Source organism: Lepus europaeus, chromosome 19 (assembly GCF_033115175.1).
Source record: "Lepus europaeus isolate LE1 chromosome 19, mLepTim1.pri, whole genome shotgun sequence".
Classification (NCBI taxonomy): domain Eukaryota; kingdom Metazoa; phylum Chordata; class Mammalia; order Lagomorpha; family Leporidae; genus Lepus; species Lepus europaeus.
Window position 1 is genome coordinate 58,747,684 of NC_084845.1, and position 24,172 is coordinate 58,771,855.

Sequence of the window (24,172 nt, forward strand, 5' to 3'; positions counted from 1 at the left end):
CATGTTAGAGTATCTTTTTGAGGTGGTACAGTTCTCTATACTATAACCATATGGTATTTTGTCTTTTTAGACTTCTCTATATTTATTTTTTTAAGTCCAGTTAAGGGATGGGTGTTGTGGCACAGCAGATTAAGCCACCATTGCAATACCCACATCCTACATCCAGGGTGCTAGTTGCAGTCCCATCTCCTCCACTACTATTCTGCCTTCCTGCTAATGTATCCTGGGCAGCAGTGAATGATAGCTCAAGTGTTTAGGCCTCTGTCACTCACAAGGGAGACCTGGATGGAGTTCAAGGCTCTTGGTTTCAGACTGGCCCAATCCCGGCTGTTGTAGGCTTTTGGGGAATGAACTAGCAGGTGAAGAATCTCTCTCTCCTCCTCTCTCACTCTACCCTCATCTCTCCTTCACAAATAGATGAAAATAAATAAAATTGTAGTGATTCTAGGAAAACTCATAGAACATGTAAAACTCTATTTTATTTTCGATCCCTAGCATTGTGCTTCAGAAAGATACAAGATTGTGTGTCATCGTAGCTTGTTTTTCACGCTTTGTGTTCTCGTCTCCAGGATAACAAAGTGAATGGGGTAACCTGCTGTACCAGGTTGCTGGGCTGTACATACCTCTACCCTTGGATCCTCCCCAAGCCCTACATATCGTCCACTCCTCTTACCATTCAGGATGAGCTGCTGATTCTGGGAAACAAGGCATTGTGGGAACACTTGTCATATGCAGAAGCTGTCAATGCAGTGCGTCATGTACAAGACCCACTAGCAGCAGCCAAGAAGCTGTGCACATTAGCCCAGAGCTATGGTTGCCAGGACAATGTGGGGGCAATGGTGGTTTATCTGAACATTGGTGAGGAAGGGTGCACTTGTGAAATGAATGGACTGACGCTCCCAGGTCCTGCGGGGTTTGCTTCAGGCACCACCATCAAGGACGCTCCCAAGCCAACCACTCCTTCGTCTAGCAGCGGCATCGCCTCTGAATTGAGCAGTGAGACATCCACCTCGGAGGTGAGCAGTGAAGTAGGCTCTACTGCTTCCGACGAGCATAACACTGTGGGCCTAGAGGCTGGCTTGCTTCCAAGGCCAGAGAGGCGCTGCAGCCTCCACCCAGCACCCACCTCTGGGGTATTTCAGCGCCAGCCTTCTTGTGCGACCTTCTCCAGTAATCAGTCTGACAACGGCCTGGACAGTGATGATGACCAGCCTGTTGAAGGGGTCATGACCAATGGCAGCAAGGTCGAAGTAGAAGTGGATATCCACTGCTGCAGAGGAAGAGATCTTGAGAACTCGCCTACCCTTCGAGAGAGTTCTCCCACCCCCTGTCCTGAGGAACCTTCTAGAGGCTTGTGTTTTGGAATCCGCAGACAGAACAGTGTGAATAGTGGCATCCTCCTCCCAATGAGCAAGGACAAGATGGAGTTACAGAAGTCCCCCTCCACTTCCTGTCTCTATGGGAAGAAACTCTCCAATGGTTCCATCGTGCCCCTGGAAGACAGCCTGAACCTCATTGAAGTGGCCACGGAAGTACCCAAGAGGAAAACTGGCTATTTTGCTGCCCCCACTCAGCTGGAACCAGAGGATCAGTTTGTTGTGCCTCGTGACCTGGAGGAAGAAGTAAAGGAGCAAATGAAACAGCATCAGGAGAGCAGACCTGAGCCCGAGCCCAGCGAAGAGGATCGGACTGAGCCCCCGGAGGAGTTTGACACAGCGCTGTGATTCTGCCCCTGAGCTGGCAAGTGTGAGAGGAGGCTTGCGGGGCTGGGGCGGGGACCCGTCCAGAGGCAATTGGCCTCTGCGTTTCTAAACCATAAAAGTGTGGGGTAGAACTCAGAGCCAAAAAGGTGAGCGCTGCCCGGGTCTGGCCCTGGGTGAGCCTGGTGAGCCAGCTGCACCTTCAGTGTTGCCCCCTCTGCCTGTGTCAGGATTCCCGGAGCTGCTGGCCAGAGGCAGGCAGATACTGCCGTGGGTCAGTCCTACCGCCTGCCATTAACCCCTTCTCTCCCAGGAGGGTCTCCGAGAACTTGCCTGCCTGGGCAGGAAGGGGCTCTTTCTGTGGAGGAAGTAATTGAAGATTGATTCCCTTTGCTGATTGCTGCTGATGGATCTCTGCGACAGAGAAAATCCTCTGGTCTCCCAGACTAACTAGCGGGGTGTGATGTGACTCGTCACATGGCTTTCACTCTTCTCTACGAGAATACAGCCTATCAAAATGATGTTTATTGGAAATGTAGAACCAATCAAACAGCTAATTTATGTATGTAATGTAATGAGAGCACTTTCACTGACTGTGAACTTTTTATTTTTGAATCTGCATTCGAGCCAATGTTAAGATAAAAGCAGCCCAGTGCCTCTGTCCATTAGCAGAGAGCTACACGGGGAGTTAGAGCCTTCTCTGAGGGTACTAGGCAGAGGCCTGGGAAAGTGACTTAGCTGTTGGATGTCAGGAACTGGAGGTAGTAGATCTTTTGGGGATGAAGATAGGGCAGGAGTAAGCACAAAGACTGCTTCCTCCCAAATCAGGAAGAGAATTGCTGTTTGACAGATGTGACGCCTGCTAGGAGTTTCCCAGATCCCAGGCATTTGGGGGTTGGCTTCTTTCCCTGACATGTGCTAGAGTTGGCAGGAGGCCTCCTAGTAGGCAGGGTGGAGGCCGACACTGCTGACATTGAAGCAACCTTGAGTTACAGCAAATGACTCTGAGACAGATGGAGGCCGAGGGAGAACAGATGAGTGGATGGAGCTCCTAGGTTAGACTTGTTCCTTCTTTCACTGTAAAGCAGAGAGAGGGTTTTCTAGAGTGTTGGAAATGAACTCAGAGCTCACCTGCAACGTTCAACAGTGTACTCTTCTGAAAACTGCATATTCACCTTACTTGGTTCCAGGGTACTGGGCTCAATAGCAGCATATTGCACATTCCATGTAACCCTAGCAAAATGTAATTCCTTCTTTATTTTTGTCACTTTTTCCATTAGAATATTTACTTAGGAAAATTAATTACTATTTATTTCTATAAAATCTTGGCATTGCTTGATTTTACCTATTAGGGAATGTGCTTTGAATTTTTGGAATACTTTAACAATTAAGAAGAAAATAGAGTGGAACCCTTTTTGATCTGTTTTGTCAGAAACAAAATGTTAAAGATAGAGTTGAATTATATTCCTTTGTGTTTTGAGGAAGTGTTTGTTCAGAGCAGTAGTCAAGAACCAAGTGGCCCATCCAGAAATGCTGTGTGTCTTCTCTTCTCAGAGCCCCATACCTCTTAGCATGTGTCAGCGGTATGCTCTTGGGGGTTCGGTACTACTCCAACATAGTGTAATGTTTAACCCCTCAAGAATCGGATCTGGGGTGTCCATATTGTCAGGAACACTTGACTTTCCTGTGTTGAAACTACTGGTCAGCTACTGCAAACTTTTCGAACTCAGGTCTTTGCTTTCAAATGTGGAACAGAGTGGCTCATACAACGATGAGGTGCTGTTAGAAAGATGGGAACAAATAGTGTGTGGCCACCTTATTTTTATATGGGAAAATGGAAAAAAAAAAAAAAAAAAAAAAAAGAAGGAAAAACCCAGATAGCAATGGATGATATAAAACATCTTCCTCCACAGACAGCAGAACCTTTGGGTTGTAGGATAGTGATATTGTCCAAAAGTGGAAATTATTTTGGGAACATACCACTTTATAATATAGTCTTATAAAAGTTGTCTGTTATCTTTGAACTCTTTTGTTGTCTTCTGTTTGTTTCCCACCCTACTCATTGGCACCACCTCAAAACCCAGCTCTGAAATGACCTTGACAAAAGTAACTGCATTTGTTTTTTAGATTGCAGAACTCTGAAATTCCAAGGGTTCTTTGGTGTGGTAGAGTGTGTTTTAGGAGCCAGTAGGTTGTGCTAAAAACCTTTAATATAGATTATACCAAAACTGATTATTCTTTTTTTGCAATCTCCTTTAATTCAGAACCTTCTGTAGTTACTCTGTATTAAACAGAGGGTAAAGAGGCCATAGTCCATTACCAAAAAATCTGATTTAAAAAAACTGCTGTGACCTACGACAGATGAGGTGTTACCTGAGTAGCCCTGTTGGTGAGAAACAGTCATCAGTCTCCAGGTGGCTGTAACCACTTTCCAGTTAGGGCTTCACTCCAAGGCTGTGTCCCCAGCGTGGGCCGAGGATGGATGACTTCCAGCATGGAGATTCTGGCCTCTGCACGATTCTCAGGTCTCTGAATGTACCTCCCGATTCATAAGGAAGTTTAAACAAACGCCTGAAAGAACACTCCTGACCATGGGAGCAGTTCAGGAGTCCCGTGGAAGAAAGAAAAATACATGTGTCCTGGCAGCCATGATGCTCTATTTTTATCCAAATGGATTAGAAATCTATTTGAAAATGTGAATGTTGGTATGACATTGAGAGCTATCGTGCTACTGGTGTCAAGTCATTGAATTCCACTCCTGATCCAAGGGAGGGCTTTATTTCACTGCTGCAGAGAGTGTGTGCAATAAGTTGGTGAACTCGTTCTCCTGGTATAGCAGAGCCAGCAGCTGTGACACTGGGTGCTATTACACCTGCCGGCGCCACATGCTGTTTCCCAGGACATGGAGCCAGTTAGGTTTGGCCGATCCCCTGAATATCAAACAATGCTCTTCTTTCCATGTAGACCTTCCGTAAAAGCAGGTACTGGGAAGCCACAGGCTCGCCTCCTCTACCCAACAATTATTAATGAAGAGACCTCCATAAGGGAGCACATGGCTGTTATCGATAAACGTACCAGTTACTAAAGAATTCGTCTCCAAGCCATTTGGTGATGTCTGCAGCATCACTGTAGAACTGTCTTGTGTCACTTTTTACTTCCCTTTGGGTGGGGCCTTCCAGACTCTGCAGTCATGGAAGCAAGTTCATCTTTCTCTACAGTTAGTGACTCCCCGCTGGGTGAGTACTTCCTCGATGGAGAAAAGCAGCTACAGCAAACCCTGCTCCGTTTCCCTCCTTTGGTGACCGACCACACATGAGCTCCTGTCGTCTCAAGTTCATGCTCTTCTCCCAGACACTGTAGGGTTTTCTCTCACTGGTGCCAATGGATGTCATCCAGACAGTGGGCTCATATCTTATGGTTTTGTGCAATCATTGTCGTATTGTAGTCCTAAGACTCATTATAGTGTATTTTTGATATTTTTGAAATGTGTTAAATTTTTTAATTCAATAATATGAGCCAGAGCATGTTGCAGCAAATCTATTGTTTGTAAAAAATAACAATAACAATAATAAATAAAATAAAATGGAATATCTTTTTTTCCTGGCTTTGTTTTAAATGTTTGTTTTAAAATGGAATGCCTGTTATTTTATAAATCTTGCTAACTCGTGTAGAATTAAGTTCATAACCCAGAGCACCATTAGGATTTGTCTGCTTTTCCTTGCATTAGGGGAAGGTAAGCAAGAACAGACACTGGAAACAACATCCATGACGCTCTACAGAGCCGTGAGCCAGTAAGCAGGAGTGGGGAGCACCCGGATATGGGCTCACCAAAGCGTTTGGCCTGGCGCTGCCAAGGCAGTGCAGGCAGGACACAATTCAGTGCATCTCGAGCAGCCTAATTTTTAAGTTGATGATTGTCTGTGGCCTGTGAGTGACATCACAGATATCCACACGGGCCTAGGCAGGAAGAAGTTTCCCCATCCCTGCAAGAATTGGTGTTTTTGACCAGCGTTTGAACTAAAACAACAAAGATTTGTACCTTAAGAAATGTGGTATGCCTGGATTTGTGTTTAGAGAAAACCCAAAGCCAGGACAGGTTAGTGGGCTCCCTGTCCAGACTCCTGCTGATGGCAGAGGAGCGAGGTGGCCAAGCTGCCATCCTGCTTTTCTTAAAATCCTTAAGTTCTCGAACCAACTTTGGATGTTGTGGTGAGTGTTGGCTCATGAGATAATTCTGGTCCAGCTAAACCTCTAAGTGCTTGCTCTGCCTCCATGGGGTGTTTTTCATAATCTCTGGAGTTCCCAGCAGATTATCTACCTCTACTCCAAATAAAAGCTAAGTTAAAGTCAATGACAGATTTCATCTAGCAGAACAAGTGTTTTAAAAACTTGGTTCGGGGCCGGCGCTGTGGCGTGGTGGGTAAAGCCACCACCTGCAGTGCCGGCATCCCACATGGGCGCTGGTTCGTGTCCCGGCTGCTCCACTTCTTGTCCAGCTCTCTGCTGTGGCTTGGGAAAGCAGTGAAGGATGATCCAAGCCCTTGGGCCCCTGCACCCATGTGGGAGACCTGGAGGAAGCTCCTGGCTCCTGGCTTTGGATCAGCGCAGCTTCAACCACTGCAGCCAACTGGGGAATGAGCCAGCAGATGTAAGCCCTTCCTCTCCTCCCCTCCCCTCCCCTCCCCTCCCCTCCCCTCCCCTCCCCTCCCCTCCCCGCCTCTCCTTCTCTGTGTAACTCTGACTTTCAAGTAAAACAAATAAATCTTTTTTAAAACTTGGTTCAATGACTGTTCATTGAGCATCTTCCTTCGATGTGCGGGGCACTGCTCCCACCTACTCTGATACCTCAGTCCCTTGGGACACACCCCCTAGTCCCAAGAGGCAGAAATGAAATTCTCTGAGGATTCTGAGGCCGGGCTCTGCTTCTTGAAATACCCTTTGGCTCACCACAGGCCACAGAGTGCCTTCATCACCTAGAGCATGTTCCAGCGTGTGTGAGGCATGGGTCTGAGTTTTGTCTCTGCTGCTTAGGAGTTTTGTGACTTCAAATTCCTTAGCCTCTCTAAGGCCGCTTTTCTCATTTGTTAAATAGAAATAATAGTGTCTGTCATCAGTTATGAGTTTGAGATGGTGCAAAGTGCTCCTTTAACTCAATACTGTACTTGGCACATGGCATTCACTGAACTGTAAACTATTAGCCACTTAGCCTTGAACCTTGTCTCTGGGTCTGTAAAATGTGAGTAAGAAGTCTGGGCCTGCCTACCCGGCGGTGGCAGGGAGTAGTATAAGCCTAATGAAGCAACCTGCGTATCACAAGCCGGGCAGCCCAGCAGGAGAGCTGGTGCTGTAGTGATGGCTCCTGCTGCTCCCGAGGAGTGCGACCAGGCACAGAGGTCAGGGAGGCCAGGAGCCCTTTGTGTCAAGCAGAGAACCCAACGTGGGCAAAGACGGACTAGGGACATGCCTTAGGGAGTAAGTGCCAGGTGAGAATGGCGTGTGTGTGTGGAGCCTGGTGCTGTCCTGGGCAAGGGCTGGTGAGCAGGTTGATTGTTGCTGTGAAAATTATCACCCGGGGAAGAGTGTGTGGCACTCCTCCCACTACCCTGGGACGCACCTGTTAACAAACTTTTTATTTTAACTTAGCAATGTACATTTCCAGTCGATTATTTTCCTCCAAGCTTTGGTTTTTTGTAAAAGTGTAATCTTAGATCTTTCCCAAATCTGTATGAGATTGGGTTCTGATCCTTAATCTTGGATAGATTGCATTCAGAATCAGCTAGTGGAAAACAAGAGGACCGTCGGGGGGGAAAGTAGGCAATTAGAAGGTTGACATTTCTAGTTCTTGTGACAAAACGCAATCCATTTGAGACTAGTTATATAAGGACAGGTCTAAAATGATTCAGGTTAAAATTACTGGAAGAACTTTAAAATCCGGTGCTAGGGAGCGGTTACAACCTGAAAACAGTTGAGGGCAATGAGTGATTACTTCAGCTTTGCAGGCCTGCTCAACAGGGCCCTCTCAGGAAATGCAGACGCAAGAAAACCTGCAGGAAGCCTTTGGAGTCCGGTTTAATTAACTGCTTTATTTTTTTGCAATTAATTCAAAGTGCATTTAAGAAGTTTATGAATTTTTCTCAACATCTGGAAAGCTCGTGTTTAAAAAACTTAGGAAATATGGGCTGGCGCCGTGGCTTAACAGGCTAATCCTCCACCTTGCGGCGCCGGCACACCAGGTTCTAGTCCCGGTTGGGGCACCGGATTCTGTCCCGGTTGCCCCTCTTCCAGGCCAGCTCTCTGCTGTGGCCCAGGAAGGCAGTGGAGGATGGCCCAAGTGCTTGGGCCCTGCACCCGCATGGGAGACCAGGAGAACCACCTGACTCCTGCCTTCGGATCAGCGCGATGAGCTGGTCGCTGCGGCCATTGGAGGGTGAACCAACGGCAAAAAGGAAGACCTTTCTCTCTGTCTCTCTCACTATCCACTCTGCCTGTCAAAAAAAAAAAAAAAAAAACTTAGGAAATATGTCAGGGAAGTGAATTGCAATTGAATGATCACGAAAAAGAGACTCACTTGGAGTAGCTGCAGAAAACGTTTTCTTGGGGCCCCAAGGCAGCCCCCTCGCCGCCCCCAGGTCTAAAAGCATGGCTTCCTATATAGCAGGAATCCAGGCTCCTGTCTGTAAGGGAGGGCGGCTGCTCGGGGCCGAATGGCGACGGGACAATACGGGGACGTGGCCGCCTCTACAGAACACGCGCCCTCCAAGTGCGTCAGACGTAGTGACTCAGATGCCCACAGAACTGCTTTAAAATCCTTGCCATGGGACCAAAGACTGCAGAAAAGGGCACCTTTTTTCTTATGATCTTAACAACGAGGGTATATCAAAAAGTTGGGGCCGGTGCCGTGGCTTAACAGGCTAATCCTCTGCCTTGCGGCTCCAGGACACCGGGTTCTAGTCCCGGTTGCCCCTCTTCCAGGCCAGCTCTCTGCTATGGCCCAGGAAGGCAGTAGAGGATGGCCCAAGTCCTTGGGCCCTGCACCCGCATGGGAGACCAGAAGAAGCACCTGGCTCCTGGGTTCGGATCAGCAAGATGCGCCGGCCGCAGCGGCCATTGGAGGGTGAACCAGCGGCAAAAAGGAAGACCTTTCTCTCTGTCTCTCTCTCTCTCTCTCACTGTCCACTCTGCCTGTCAAAAAAAAAAAAAAGTTGGAATTATAACTACTTTTGGTGCACAAAATTTTGTGTTTTCATAACACCTTTTCCATGAGTTTCTTGAACATCCCTCATAGGCATAGATCTTAAACTTTTTGGCACCGAGATAAACCCATCCTTTAATTCCGTTTTCCGCGAGCTTTCTCCTGGAGTGCCTTGCAGTAAGGTGGGGGAGACGGTTCTCCAGCCACACTGGGCCTGCTCAGCCCGGCTGCGCAGTTCTCGGAGAATCTGTGGCCACTGAGCTGTTAGTGTGACTGCTGTCTCACAGGGCGTGAGGTCCCCATGGCCCTATGGGGTGGGGGGAGGGGAGGGTCGGACACCACCCGGACCTCTGGTGCTGCCCTTCCAAGCTCTTGTCCAGTCATTCCACAGAGACTTAGTGACCTCTTTTTTTCAACAGAAACGTGAGACAATTGGGTAACTTTGCCTTGCCACCAAAGGGAGCAACCATAAAACCAAGTAGGTGAAAACCCACAGGTTTTAAAGGACCCGTCTCTGGGGGAGAAACTAGGGGGGGCTGGGTTGACATTGGGGTTCCAGGAGAGCCCTCAGAGCGTCCCAGACCACAGGTACCCTGGAGCGTCACTGTGGTGTCTCGGCTGTCCCCAGCTGTCCTGGTAGCGCTGCCGCTCTCGGTAGCTCCGCAGGGCCAGCACCACGCTGGCACCGTACATGATGACCAGAAGACACGCAAAGGTGGCGGCTGCTCCATCGGTGCCCGCCAGCTGGCAGTTCATCCAGGTGAGACCCTTGCGGGCATACAGCCTCTCTCTCCTCTTGCAAGTGTCCGTGGAATTGATCTGCAAGGCCGCGTGGAGGTAAATGCCGATGCCCACGCAGTAGCCCACCGCCGCGAGCAGACTGAAGGCAGCCTCCAAAAGCAGCCACTTCCCCGGCAGTTTCGTGAGACTCTTGGCTCCTCGGAGTAAAACGCCCATGGTGAGGACACCCAGCCCCAGAGAAACAGCCACGCCGCCGTAGATCAGCGGAGCCCGGAGGACCGTGTACTGCTGGTCCAGCTGCCGCACCTGCTCCAGCTCCGTGCCCTCAAACGGTGAGTAATAGTTGTTCCCAAAGCCGCCACCGGTGGTAAAGCTGGCGCTGAATCCGGCCAGGACAAAGTAGGAGGCCACGATGCACATGAGGATCATCCCGTTCAGTATCACCTCCACTATGTGCACCACACCTACGAGAGAGGGGGCGGATTTAACGCTGACAGCACTCACCCAGGTCACCCCGAGCCGCCAGAACTCGGTCAGTTGCCACAAGAACAGCCTTGATTTGCTTGGGTTTTTTGGCTGAGGTTTTGTGTCTAACATACAAGTCTGTGTGAAAAATCGAAATGCCACCCTAGAAAAAAAATATTGGCAGTTTCTTGCAAAAACTAAGCCTGGGGGCCGGCACTGATGCACAGTGGACTTTCCATACAGGAGCGCTGATTTGAGTCCTGGCTGCTCCTCTTCCTATCCAGCTCCCTGCTAATGTGCCTGGGAAAGCAGTGGAAGATGGAACAAGTGCTTGGGCCCCTGTACCCATGTGGGAGACCCGGAAGAGGCTTCTGGCTTTGGACAGGCCCAACTCTGGCCCTTGAGGCCATTTGGGGAGTGAACCAGCGGATAGATTTCTGTCTCTCTTTGTAACTCTTTCAAATAAGTAAATAAATCTTAAAAAAAAAAAAAAATCTAAACATGGACTTACCATGTGACCCTACAGTGGTCTTTGTGGGTGTTTATCCTGAAGAAACTGAAACTCCTGACCCCACAAAAAACAGGCACTTGACTGCCCACAGGAGCTTTATTTGCAGTAGCTAAGTGCTAGAAATGACCAAGATGCTCTTCAGAGGGTGAAGGGTTACACTGCCACCCCCATTCTGTGCAACTCCGACCCAGGCAGCAGCGGGGCTGGGTGCCCAGGGAGCTGTGACGAGTGCAGCCAGCCCACTCCCGTGACGTATTGATCCTATCGGAGCGTCAGCAGGACAGCGTTTAGCGATGGAGCAGCGGCGGGTGGCCCTGGGGCAGGGATGGACGTGCTGAGGGGCAGCACGTGGCTCTGAGCGTGCCGCTGGTGCTGACACAGCCCTGCACACGTGGACGCACGCCAAGCTGACGGCCACTTCCTGCTTCCTCATTGTCCTGCACTTGCGCAAGAGGCTGCCCCTGCAGAGAGCAGGCTAGGGACACCCAGGGTCTCTGTGCCATTTTGTATGCCTTCTTGTGAACCTGTTTCAAAAACCCCCATGACATAAGAATCATGAGAAACCTCACTCATGTCCCCGACCACTTCACTAGTTCCCGCGTGACTTCCTAGCGTTCCTGTGTGCAAGCCAAAGCACACTCAGATCTGCATCGCATGTCCTCTGCTCTGCTTTTTCACAAAAGCAAGCATTTTGCTTCTTGATTTTATCAATTTATTTATAGATTTTGATTGGAAAGGCAGAGAGACACAGAGATCTTCCATCTGCTGGCTCACTCCCCAAATGCTCCAACAGCCAGGGCCGGGCCGGGCCACAGCCAGGCGCCAGGAACCAGGAGCTCCATCCAGGTCTCCCACGTGGGTGACAGGGGCCCAAGCACTTCAGCCATCACCGGCTGTCTCCCAAGGTGGGCATTAGCAGGAAGCAGGATTGAAAATAGAGAAGTCAGAACTTGCACTAGCACTGAAATATGGGACTCCAGTGTCCCAATCAAATACTTAACCACCGTCCAAACAGCAGGCTCCAACCCCCTCCACTGCCTTTTACATCTTTTTTTTTTTTTTTTTTTTTTTGATAGAGTGGATAGTGAGAGAGAGAGACAGAGAGAAAGGTCTTCCTTTTTGCCGTTGGTTCACCCTCCAATGGCCGCTGCAGCCAGCGTATCTCGCTGATCCGAAGCCAGGAGCCAGGTGCTTCTCCTGGTCTCCCATGAGGGTGCAGGGCCCAAGGACTTGGGCCATCCTCCACTGCACTCCCGGGCCATAGCAGAGAGCTGGCCTGGAAGAGGGGCAACCGGGATAGAATCCGGCGCCCCAACCAGGACTAGAACCCGGTGTGCCAGCGCCGCAAGGTGGAGGATTAGCCTGTTAAGCCACGGCGCCAGTGCCTTTTACATCTTATTTTATTTTTATTTTGCTTGAAAGGCAGAGAGTCAGGGACGGAGAGGTAGTAGAGAAGTTTCCTGATCGGGCCCTACATGGCCATATCTCTGTGCCGTGGTCTCCAGCCCCAGAGCGTGGACGGACCTGCCTGCTCAACCAGGCTTCCATCACAGGGGCCTGGCGCTGGTCACCAGGGAGCTTTTTCGGCATTTAAGACCCCTCCCCCTCTCCGTGCCCCCCAAGCCAGGAGGCAGAGGGAGCCAAGACTGAGCGCATGCCTGTGCCAAGCCAGCATTCATCTGTGACTGCCAGGGCCCAGCCTCTGTTCGGGCATCCTTCTGGGAGGTGGGTGGTCTCCCAGGAGTTTGCAGATGAGAGCCCAGAGGGAAGCGAAGGAAGCCGCCTGGGGAGCACAGGTTCCACGCCCCCTCCGCTGCCCTGCAGTCTTGCCCACGCCCTTGTGCCTGTCTCAGCCTCAGAGCTTGAGCTGCCCCGTGGAGGACACGCCTGCTACTCTCACCCTGCCTGGCTCACAGGACGCCGAGGCCTCGAAACGCGGAAAGCTCACTAAGGGCACACGGGCGGGCGGTGCCCACGCAAGGGCTTCCTGAGAGCCTTAAGACGACATGGGACGTGAGCGTGAAAAGCACGTGTCCCAGACAACCCTCCAACCCACAAGGTGCCTTTATTGTCTCGCGGTGACCACCAGTGTCCCTAGAGCACCGAGGCCACAGTGCTGGGCCTGCTGATCCTCTCTCCCGCCGTGAATTCCCGGAGACCCTGTGGGGACCACGGGACATGGCTGCCGGAGCTCGGCATGGAGAAGCCACCTCTCTCTTATTTAACACTGAAAATAACATCAGACCGGCACTGCCCAGGCCACCCACTCCCTCCAGCAGAGCGAGGCGGTCAACCCAGAAGCCATTCAATCACCCACCAGCCGCAGTGGACAGGAAGTAACCAGTGAAGACGCACAGTGGCCACGGGCTATCACCCCAGGTTCCGCCAGGCCTGACCGGCGGAGCGCTCAGGGATTTCCAAGCAGGTGGTCAGTGCAGACTCTCACACAGCGGAGTCAGCGTGCGGTGACCGGCAGCGCTGGCTGTGGTTTACCTGGATGGCGCACGGGGCCAGGCTGTGCAGGGACGGCAGGGGGCTCAGTGGGACGCACAGACACGGAAGTGGCACCTCTCGGGGCGAGCTCATTTAACACGAGACGCCTGCTGCTGCCTTTGCCCTGGATGTGTGCCCTGAGCAAACCGGGACGAACACATGGATTTCCTCTTGTTTTTTATTTTTAAAATACATGTGCAATCAAGCCATACATAAAGAAACGCTTCTCTTCAGGAGGATGACTGTTAAGACTTTCTTTTGTATTCTTCAAAAAATTCTATATATACTCCAAGCAGTACATATGCTTCCTCTCAAAACCCAAATGGAACTCACATCTTAAAAGCAACACACTGTGAGCATTTAAGGGAATAAGAACTTATGGCAAAGAGAACCATCGTCACTAACGTTTTCCAATGGATTGTCTTCCTGGATTCCTGTGAAGCACAGAATGTATGGGATAATGTTTTGTCATGACGTCATGATTTCCCGTGCAGGAAGAGCCCATGAAGCATCTGGCCAAGACTCTTATCCTTCTGCTGGGAAAGACTCCATGGTCCCTTTTTTTCTGGAAGCATCCCAAGTTCCAGATGTTGGCTTTAGTTCTTCATACAATGGCACGGTTATGAGAGGTACAAAACCCTTACTGAGCCGCCGGGGCCGTCGTGGGGCCAGTGCAGTCGCCTCGTGGCACCCCAGTGAATCCACGTGATTCCTCTGCCCTCAGCCCACGCGCCTCCAAGTTCAGTGTTCCAGGAGTGGCCTCCCTAGGACCCCACCCGGCTGTCCACAGAACCCCAGAGCTGGGAGGCCCCGAGGGCTCGCTTGGAAAACTTCCGACTCCTCAGCTGTGGTTAGACAAGTTCGGGCTGAGATGTCTCTGTGGCTTTTCGAGAACTTTGAAGAGCAGGTTCTTCAGACTCACCTGCTCATCTCCCTGTAGGTAATCTGCGAGTGCACTTGGCTGCAGCATAAGCCTTTCCCTGTGGGTCCTGGGCTCCATTTGTTTGCAATTTTGGTTGTTCTTCACCAACGGAAGATTCCAGAAACCCAGACTGGTTCAGCGAATGCCCCTCTGTGCAGCCAGGAGCTATGCCCACGGCGCTCAAGCTGGCGCTACCGCTCTAGCACCGGCCAGTTCCCAGCGGGCTGGACTCATGAGGGACAGCGGTCTGTGCTGACTTCCATCGCTCCCACTTGACAGAGCGTTGGGAAAATCCTAGAAGTCACGCATTGCTGCGGGCTTCTCTTTCAGCTTCCTGACTTTCCGGTAACCTCTGATGGCCAGGACAGCCCCCGCGGCAAAGACCACAATGCCCAGGGCCGCAAAGACCCCGGCGCCGATGTCGCCGCCGTGGAAACCGCAGCCGAAGCCGCTGTACCCCTTGCTTTGGTACAGCGCCTCCCTCTCTTTACACACGGCAGAGCCGTAGGCGGTGGACAGGTGCTGGAAGTAGAAGTACAAGGCCGGGATGTACGCCCCGGCCACGAGTGCGTCCAGCACACCTTCGGCCACCAGCCACAGGGGGCAGTGCCAGGGGACCCGCAGGACACCCATGAGGAGCAGAAGGCAGGAGAAGGCCGTGAGGGCTCCGCCGTAGGCCATGGCAGCGGAGGCCGTGGGCAGCTTGAGCTGGTAGAATTGGACGTCCAGCTGCTGGGCCTTCTCCCCGTCGGCACCGTCGAAGCCGCTGTAGGCACCCCCGTACTGGTAGTAGTAAATGCCCCCCAGGCTGGTGAGGCCCGTGTAGCCCCCAGTGGAGCTGTAAGACACAGAGCTGCAGGCCAGGATCAGCAAGTTCAGCAGAACCTCCAGCATCTGGCAGCAGGCTGCAAAGACAGGGCGGGTCCCCCAGTGAGAGACGCCCCGCGGCACGGGGAGGCCCTCCCACCCGGGGCTGACCCTCCCCACCGCACGCCCAGAGCCCCACTCCACAGCCGCACCAACAGGGCCCCGCGGAATTGGTGTCAGAAACACTTTGGGCGGCAGAGCGGAACTCACAAGACAGCAAGGCGGCCTGCCCCGGGAGATGTGCAGGAAGACGATGGGAGGCAGGAGGTGGGCGAGAACATCCTACACCCCTGGTCGCCCCCTCCCCCAAAGCACTGAAACGGCTGTCTCCTCTGTACGCGCCTTACCCTGCTTCACCTTCTAAGTGGAGCTTTCTCACAGTCAGAAGACAATCGTAAAGCTTAAAAGAGATAACGCAGTTTTACAGAGCATCTAGTTAAATTGTTGACTGTGGTGTGCATGAGTAGAAGTAGGGAGGACTCGGTTAAAGAAAGCCGCAGTGCTTACTGAACGAAACAGATTTGTCTACTGTTCTTGGACACTTTTTTTTTTTTTTAAAGATTTATTTATTTGAAAGTCAGAGTTACACAGAGAGAGAAGGAGAGGCAGAGAGAGAGAGAGAGAGAGAGAGAGGTCTTCCATCCATTGGTTCACTCCCCAAATGGCCACAATGGCTGGAGCTGCACCAATCCGAAGCCAGGAGCCAGGAGCCAGGAACTTCTTCAGGGTCTCCCACATGGGTACAAGGGACTCAAGGACTTGGGCCATCTTCCACTGCTTTCCCAGGCCATAGCAGAGAGCTGGATTGGAAGTGGAGCAGCCGGGACTCGAACCGGTGCCCATATGGGATGCCAGCGCTGCAGGTGATGGCTTTACTGGCTACGCCACAGCACCAGCCCCATGAACACTTTTAAATATGTCTTAAAAGTTTAATTTGGGGGCCTGAATTGTGGCACAGTCGGTTAAGCCGTGGCTTGCACCCATTTCTGAGTGCCAGTTCTAGTCCCAGCTGCTCTGCTTCTGAGCCAGCTTCCTGCTAATGCTCTTGGGAAAGAGGCAGAAACGGTTCAAGTGCTTGGGAAAACCAGTATGGAGGTCCTGGCTCCTGGCTTCGACCTGGCCCAGGCCTGGGAATGGTGGCCATTTAGGAGAGTGGACCAGAAGGCAGAGGGTTTCTTTCTATCTTTGTGTCTTTATATATATATATAGAAGATTTATTAATTATTAATATTAAAAGATTTATTTATTTATTTGAAAGGGAGAGAGAGAGGGGTCTTCCATCTGCTGGTTCACAATGGCCGCAACAGCTGGAGCTGTGCTGATCTGAAGCCAGGAGCCTCTTCCAGGTCTCCCACAGGTGTAGAGGCCCAGGATCTTGGGCCATCTTCCGCTGCGTCCCCAGGTATATCAAGCAAGGCATTGGATTGAAGTGGAGCAGCCGGGACTTGAACTGGCACCAACAGGGGATGCCAGCGCTCCGTGCAGTGGCATTACCCGCTACACCACAGCACCAGCCCTGTCTCTGTGTCTTTTTGACTCCTCTCTCTGCCTTTCAAACAAATCATCTTTTATTTTTTAAGATTTAACTTGAATCTTTAAGTTTTCCTGAAGAGTATTATGTGGGCTGTAATGTTTTCCCAGAGCTAGAATCTTTCAGGGACCTTGGCTTCTTTATCTTAGGCAAAGAAAGCTGACTTTCCCTTAAAATCCACTTTACTGAGACAGAACTTACACGAGCAAAGAGACTTCCAATGAGCAGTCAGCTGGGTGAGTTTTGACACATGTGTCTACACACGTGTCTATCCCAGAACCATCATCAAGAAACAGAACACCCGAATCTCCCTAGTAATGCTCTGGGCCAATCCCTCACCTCCCCCTCAGGATACCACCGGTCTCCTTTCTCTCATTAGAAGTTAATTTTATCTTTGCTGGAAGGTCACATGGGGCAGGCATGTGGCACAGCAGCTAACCTGCTGCCTGGGCTGCCCACGTCCCACACTGGAGAGCCTCGTTTGCATCCTGGCTCCTCTGCTTCCAACGCAGCCTCCTGCTGATGTGCACCCCGGGAGGCAGCAGGTGACGGCTCTGGCACTTGGGTCCCTGCCACCCGTGTGGGTGATCTGGATGGAGTGCTTGGCTCCTGGCTTCAGCCTGACCGACCCAGCATTGCCACCACATGGGGAGTGAGCCAGTGGATGAAAGATCTCTCGGAAATGTGAACTCTAAATCTCAATGCTCTGGGTCGCAGAAAGGAACTACTGACTACAGAAATGACAAGTGTCTTGGGAGGAAAACTTCTAAGGATGCTGTGCAGGGCAGGCTGCAGCCAGCTGCCCACCCTCCTGATTTGAGTTCTAAGGGTCTAAGGCAAGAGAGAAAGGACAAAACATGAGAAGGTGCTCTGCGGACAGACAGGGAACTTGTAGCTCCTCACCCATCTCTCCAAATAGTAAATGACACAGCCTACAGGTGCCCAGGATTCCTGTGGTCTGACAGGTGCTTCTACCATCTGTACTTGCTTTCTGTCTGGCCACTCTCCTTAGCCTCTCAAGATTTTAGTATCTGAGAATTCTTCCCCATCGTCGAGAGCTTTGGGGCTTTCTCTTGCCATCGGTAACCTCTGTGTTTCAATGAACCTCCCAGAAGCAAATCACAGCCGCACTTCGGGGTCTCCCGAGGCAACCAGCGAAGGCTGTGGCTGCCTCCTACTTTTGCAACTTTGCTATAGGGGCCACATTTCAGCCCTTGGGAAAAGCAGTCACAAAGCATCCACTCGAAGACAGGCTACAGGTCTCGGCGTGACCTTTATCCGGCATTTCCTGGTGCCTGGCAGCCGTGTCCGCCAGCACAAGGCCGGATTGTGTATTTATATGGGGCTCTGCACACCCAGGGTGCTTTATAAGCCCTCGTTTGTTAGCTGCCAAGTGCAGAACCATCCTTTCACTACCTTGACTTAGAAACCCAACCTCCAGGCTGAAGGCCAAATAGCCAGGAGCAATCAAAGCGAAATCAAGGCATACTTTGGTCAGAGGCCCCAAGCCCTGCCCTCCCCACCTTGGTAAATCAACGACAGAAATAAAGTCATCAGTACACGGGGCAACCTGTTAGCCAGGCTCGTATACCTTGAAGAAAAGCAAGGTCAAGCGAGTAACCCACGTGAGGCCGGAGTCACACTGAAAGGTTTAGATTCCATTTCCTGTTCTTGCACTTGACACCTGTGTGCCTCTGCACCTACCTCTCAGGCCCTTGGGTGTGCCGGCCCACGCCAGCTCACTCCCTGGATGGCCTGGAGCCCTTGCAGCCCAGTTCCTTCTAATCCGTCATCACCCACACCTTGGTAATCGTCCTAGGACAGGCTTTCAGGCGCGAGTGAACACAGACTTCTCTCCCTTAGGCTGGGGCCTTTTCTCTCACATACAGAGCCCAGGACAGCTTCTCAGGGAATCATGTGAGTCACCAGGGCTCGCCCTGCTCAACCAGATTCCCCTCATTGTTGGCAGGGACGGCGCTAAGATGAGAACCCTGGGAAGCCACATTCCGAGCTGGCTCAGGATCTGCTTTAAGTGTTCTTCGGACCATGGTTCCGATGCGAGTGAGTTCTTGGGTTTTGTTGGTAACAGCACAGAGGGCATCAAGCGCTGGTATGTAAGAGTGCCAGTGTACAGTCGTGGCATTTCTGTCTCTGCGCATGTGGGAACTTGATCCTAACACAGAAAGGATTTCCCTCGGCAATGTCTGAAAGCCATCGATGGGGGGTTTGGGCACCAGGGGCCCTGTGGCCATCGCACGGGTCCGTGTGGCTTGAGCTGCATCCTGGCTGCAGGCGATGCCCCCGCCCCATTCTAAGTCAGCCCTCCTCGCCCAAGGAGCCTCCCTTGATGGCTGGCTGCCCACAGGCAAGGCCCCTGCAGCCCCCTGCAGCCGCGAGCCCAGCCGATTGCCCGCCCAGGCCCTGGCTCATCTTGGAAGCCCAGGAACCCCACAGCACCTTTTGCAGGTTCCTGCCTTTTTCTGCATGAGACCCCTATGCAGGGCCCAAAACAGAAGCACCAGGGACCCCAAAGGGAGGTCTGCCTGCTGCCCAGCTCAAGCCCACCTGTCCCACCTTCCAGAACCACTAGCGACAGTAACAGTACAACTGGCTCCGAACAGCTCACCTCTCCCGGTGCACAGGTATCTGCACTTGTGGCAGTCCAGCAGTCCTTCAGCCTCTGACTGGGAAAATTCCACTTCCTCCAGCCCGGGCCTGGGGTTCGAGGGCAGGTATCTCCCGGAAGCAGGTTCACTAGAACCGAAAAGCACACGTGGCCATTAGGGCGGAGCTCTAGCCCGACAGCTTGTCCCGTATGAGACTGTACAGAACAGAAATAAAATTTGCTCCAGTCTTCCAGACTCCAGAGAATCTCATTGAGTGGCCTTGCAGGGCATCCAAGCCCTTGACCCAACCCCACTGACAAACCGTGTAGCAGCTCTTGCGGTCCAGCGCACCAGAGCACAACCTTCAACCTGCTTTAAAAATATTTTTTTCAGGGCAGGAGCTGTGGCATGGTGGGTAAAGCCCTTGCCTGCAACACCAGCATCCCCTGTGAGCACCAGTTTGAGTCCCCACTACTTCACTTCCGATCCAGCTCCCTGCTAATGCTCCTGGGAAAGCAGTGGAGGGTGGCCAAGTCCTTGGGCCCCTGCAACCCAGGTAGGAGGCTCGGAGGAGGCTCCTGGCTTTGGAAAGGCTCAGCTCTGGCCACTGTGGCCATCTGGGGAGTGAGCCAGTGGATGGAAGATTTCTCTCTTTCCCTCCCTCCCTCCCTCCCTCCCTCTCTCTCTGTAACTTCCAAATAATTAAAATAAATCTTTAAAATGGTTTTTTCTATATTTGTTTATTTTTTATTTATTTGAAAAGCAGTGAGACACAGAGATCTTCCATCCAAGGGTTCACTACCCAAATAGTAGCAACCGTTAGGGTGGGGCCGGGCGAGACCCAGGAACAAGCCTGGAACTTAATCTGGTCCGCTCCATGGGTGGCTGGGGCCCAAGACCAGGGGCCCAGACCTGCTGCCAACAAGGACGCACATTAGCAGGCAGCTGGAATGGGAAGTGGAGCTGGGACAGCTCCGACTGCCCCTGGGGAGTTGTCTGACCAGGCTGCGTGAACCTAAGGTCTCCGTTCAGTGTGGACCACACTTCTTCAAAGTCACCGGCAAGACTCGTTGGTGACAAGGTGTCCCAAGACCTGGGTGCCGGGCTGGCATCTCTTGTGTCTCTCGGCATTCTGGGAGGTGCCGAGTTGGCAGTGTAGGAACCACGGGCAGCTGTCCAGATCTCTAGACCCTCGCTAACTCTGCTGGCCTCGGGCACTTTCCGCCCCAGCCTGCCCCTCCCCCTACTGTATCCAGCCCATCCTGAGCTCTGTCCAAGATTCCAGGGGCAAGGGTGCGGTGTTCTGTTCCCCGTTCTGGAACACAGAGCTCAATCGCAGCTCTTCAGGCTCCAGGTCCTGAAACTTGCAGTGCAGTCCAGGAGGCCCTTGCTCCGCTCCGCTCTCCCCCCCTCCCACTCTCAGCCCCCCTCAATGTCCCTCCCACCCCCACCCCTCCAGGTCTGCGGCAGGGCTCCTGTCCCTGTGACCACCCAAGCTCATCAAGAGGAGGAAAAGACAGAAATAACTTGTTCTTTGGTTTCAACCCACCAGCTGGCTATGGGTCAAAGGAAGAGCTCCATAGGGGTGGTGGGGTGTGGGGGGAGCCGGGCTGCAGGTTGGTAAGGGAACCTGGAACCGCGGCTCTGGAGTCTCCTGGCCCTGCAGTAGCCGTGGGATGCGGCCGAGGTCCCGGAAGCCACAGCGAGTGCCCGGGGACCTGACCTGGGCACGCCCTTTGTCCTGCGAGTTAGTTTTAGATAATGAAACATAAACTCTGGAGACAAACGCTTTCCCGCAGTGTGGACACAGGACTCAGCCTCCAAGTCGCCCCAGAGAGGCCAGGTGTCAAAAGGCAGAAGCCAGTCAGCACCCCAGGACCTGGCTGTACCCATCTTTCCAATGCCACAGGCCTGGGCAGAGAATCTGTACATTCAGTAGTAGTTGTGGAAATGGAATGAACATTTAGATGGGGGAAAAAGTCCAGCTCCCCAGGAGGCCGTGCGGGGGCCAGGGGGCCTCCCGCCCACAGCATCCTAAGGGCCCTGGGGATTCGCTGTGTTCCCCACGGCAGGGACCGCCCGGCTTGTTCACTGGGGAGCGTGCGGCGGCCTCACCGCGGACGCCAACAGGTGCGCGCCCAGGTGCACCCAGTTCCCGGGTGGACAGCCTGGCGGAGCGGGGCTGCTACCGACATGCGCAGAGCGCCGGCGGGCCACTCCGGCAACCCCAGCTCCTCCCGGGGCCGACGGCACAGGCCCGCCTCGGGGAACCGGACTCTGAAAGCCGGGGAGCGCCCGACGCGGGAACAGCTGGACGCGAGGCGCCGGCCTGGGAGCAGGTGGGGAAAAGAGTCGCGGAGGGTCCCCTCTCCGCCTCCCTCCCGGTCAGCCGGGCCCTGGCCCGGTCACTGCCTGCAGGGCTGGTCTCCCCTTTGTAGACGGGGGCCCCCGCCACGAGGTGGGGACTCCGCGCAGCCCCTCCCAGCCCCCCACGTGCCTCCCCGGCCACGCACGACGGGGCCACCGCATTTCCTGGGCCGGGCGGCGGGGCGGGGCCCGGCCCCCGCTCACCTGTCCGGGCCGCGGCCCCAGCCCTCCTTCCTCCGGGGCGGCCGCTCCGGGCTTTCCCAGGGCGCGGGCCGGGGGGGCGGGGCTGCGTCCCGCGCCCGGCTCGGGCGGGGCTGTTCCCACTCTCTTTGTCCACCTGCGCGGCGGCCCGCGTCCCTGGGTCTGTGCTGGTGGGGGTCTCGGGCCCTCCCCCTGTCCCCGCTTCGCTCCCTGCGCCGGTCCCCGGGTCCGTCCCGCGGTCGCTCCGGGTGGCGGTCTCGTTCCGAACGGGGGCGCCGGTCTGGGTCGCGCTCTCTCGGCCGGGCCCCGCGAGTCCCCGACCTCTCTTCCATGGCTCGTCTCTCTGTCCCCACCCGGGAGCGACCCGAGGGCAACAGCCAACCACAAGTTTGCCGGGCAGGTGGCCAAGCCCGGGGGCGGGGCGGCGGGCGCTCACCTGGGCGCACGCGCGCTGGCCCCGCGGTGTTCGGGCCAGACAGCGCTCCTCCTCCGACAGGGGGCGCCCCTGCGCGCGGCCCGGGGTCCGAGTGGAGAGGTGGGGGTGGGGAATCACTGCCCACCGGTCTCCATCTGCCCTGAAGGACCCCGTTGGTGACCTTGCCACCTCCCACGGCCCAACTTGCACGGCGTCTTGGGTTTTGCTTCTCCGCTTGCTGGCTCACTCATCTGTCCACGCATCTGTCCATCTCGCATCGGCTCATCCGTCCCCCACCCAACCGCTGGCCTCTCATCCACGTCCTTTTGCTATCCTTGCAACAACTGTTGTGCAGTTCGTGTTTTGTGAGATTTCTGGACTCGAAAAACATTTGTATGTGGGGAACCACACAGAATTCACAGCATTTTGTTACCAAGTGAGGTTATTTAAAAACACACAAAATCGCCAGCTGTGAATTCTTTTTTTTTTTTCTTTTTTAAAAGATTTGTTTATTTACCTAAGAGGCAGAATTACAGAGAGAGAGAGAGAGGGAGGGAGGGAGAGAGAGGTAGGTCTTCCATCTGCTGGTTCACTCCCAAAAGGCCACAACTGCTGGAGCTGGGCAGATCCAAAGCCAGGAGCTCCTTCCCGATCTCCTACATGGGCGCAGGGGCCCAAGCACTTGGGCCACCCTCTGCTGCCTTCTCAGGCCACCAGCAGGGAGCTGGATTGGAATTGGAGCAGCCAGGAGTTGAACCGGCGCCCATATGAGATGCCGGCACTGCAGGTGGAGGCTTAACCTACTAAGCCACAGCGCCAGCCCCAAATTCTTTGAACAAGTATATGAAAACCACTTCAGCAGGGGCTGTTGGAGCAGTGATGAGCTCTGCTTGGGTGGTGCTTCGTTCTAGCGCGTGGGCAGGAGGGACAGCAGGTTACCAACAAGGACAGAAGACTCTGTGTGACCTCTGATGGGGAGCACAGGTTTCTGTATGTAGGTCCAGCAGGATGACCTTTGAACTGAGTGCGAAGGAGGAGGAAGCCTGGGGAAGGGCTGAGGAAGTGCTCTGGGAAGAGCAATGAGTAGCGCAGGAGCCGGGCGAGGTGGCTGCGGGTGGAGTCTGGGCACGGGAGAGGCTGGGGCAGCGGGGCAGGCAGAGGGATGGGGCCTCCCTGGTGGACACTCTACATTTTAACTCTAAGAGCAATGGGGGACGACTGAAGGGTTTGAGCAAGCGAGTGATTTGCTCTGACTTCTGCTTCTAAGAGTTCGCTGTGACTTCTGTGAGGAGGCGGATCCTCAGGTGACCAAGATAGAATCCAGAAGGGCTCACTGGGCTAATCCTCCGCCTTGCAGCACCGGCACACCGGGTTCTAGTCCCGGTTGGGGCGCCGGATTCTGTCCCAGTTGCTCCTCTTCCAGGCCAGCTCTCTGCTGTGGCCCAGGAAGGCAGTGGAGGATGGCCCAAGTACTTGGGCCCTGCACCCCATGGGAGACCAGGAGAAGCACCTGGCTCCTGCCATCAGATCAGTGCGGTGCACCGGCTGCAGTGCGCTGGCCGCAGCAGCCATTGGAAAGTGAACCAATGGCAAAGGAAGACCTTTCTCTCTGTCTCTCTCTCTCTCTCACGTCCACTCTGCCTGTAAAACAAACAAACAAACAAACAAACACCTATGGTTTAACAGCCAGCTCACACAAAACTCCTGAAAAGGTGACGATTGGTTCTCGTTGGCTGTGGTGAGCCGACTCCTCCTCATCGATGTCTCCCTCCCACCCACACCTGTTCTTTGACACCACTCAGAGCTGAGGGAGGAGCTGGCACACAGAGGGCATCAGGGCTGGGAGAACCACAGGCAGTGGCGCTGAAGCCTTAATGACACCCAGAACCACTGGATCAACCCATGCCTGAAGGCACCTGATTTCCAGTCTTCTCAGCTGTGGAAGCCTGGCCCCATGGGGAAGCCCCAGAACACAAATCGCGCCACGGAACTGGTCTACAGTAGAGGCACTCGGTCACCAGCCGAGGTCTGCCGTGGGTGGGGATTAGGGATATAGCTTGTCCTGGTCCATTTGGGCTATTGTGATAACACCCTGAGCTGGGTGATTTTGAAGTAATGATAATGAACAGAACTTTAATTCTCACAATTCTGGCTGGGAAGT

The 24,172-nt window shown here is 53.4% G+C and overlaps 2 protein-coding genes across 4 annotated transcripts in view; one reads left to right on the plus strand and one right to left on the minus strand.

Annotated features, from left to right (window-relative positions):
* The window catches only part of PHLPP2 (PH domain and leucine rich repeat protein phosphatase 2), a 90,258-nt gene extending 84,977 nt beyond the window's left edge, over positions 1-5,281 (plus strand). For both annotated transcript variants that reach the window (XM_062176759.1, XM_062176760.1), the window contains exon 19: positions 570-5,281. In XM_062176759.1, coding sequence (XP_062032743.1) covers positions 570-1,724 — 1,155 coding nt within the window. In that variant the 3' untranslated portion in view covers positions 1,725-5,281. The remainder of the gene's footprint in view (positions 1-569) is intronic.
* Positions 5,282-8,893: 3,612 nt separating this feature from the next.
* MARVELD3 (MARVEL domain containing 3) lies at positions 8,894-21,943 on the minus strand. Of its 2 annotated transcripts, none has more exons than XM_062176463.1 (3): positions 21,600-21,943; positions 19,049-19,176; positions 8,894-10,097 (listed from the first exon to the last, which is right to left on the minus strand). In XM_062176463.1, exons 1-3 carry the CDS (start codon positions 21,926-21,928, stop codon positions 9,460-9,462), a joined length of 1,095 nt encoding a protein of 364 aa, XP_062032447.1. In that variant the 5' UTR covers positions 21,929-21,943; the 3' UTR covers positions 8,894-9,459. The 2 variants fall into 2 exon arrangements, with proteins under 2 accessions (XP_062032447.1, XP_062032449.1); XM_062176465.1 differs by lacking the exon at positions 8,894-10,097 and adding an exon at positions 13,827-14,929.
* Between the last annotated feature and the right edge of the window lie 2,229 nt (positions 21,944-24,172).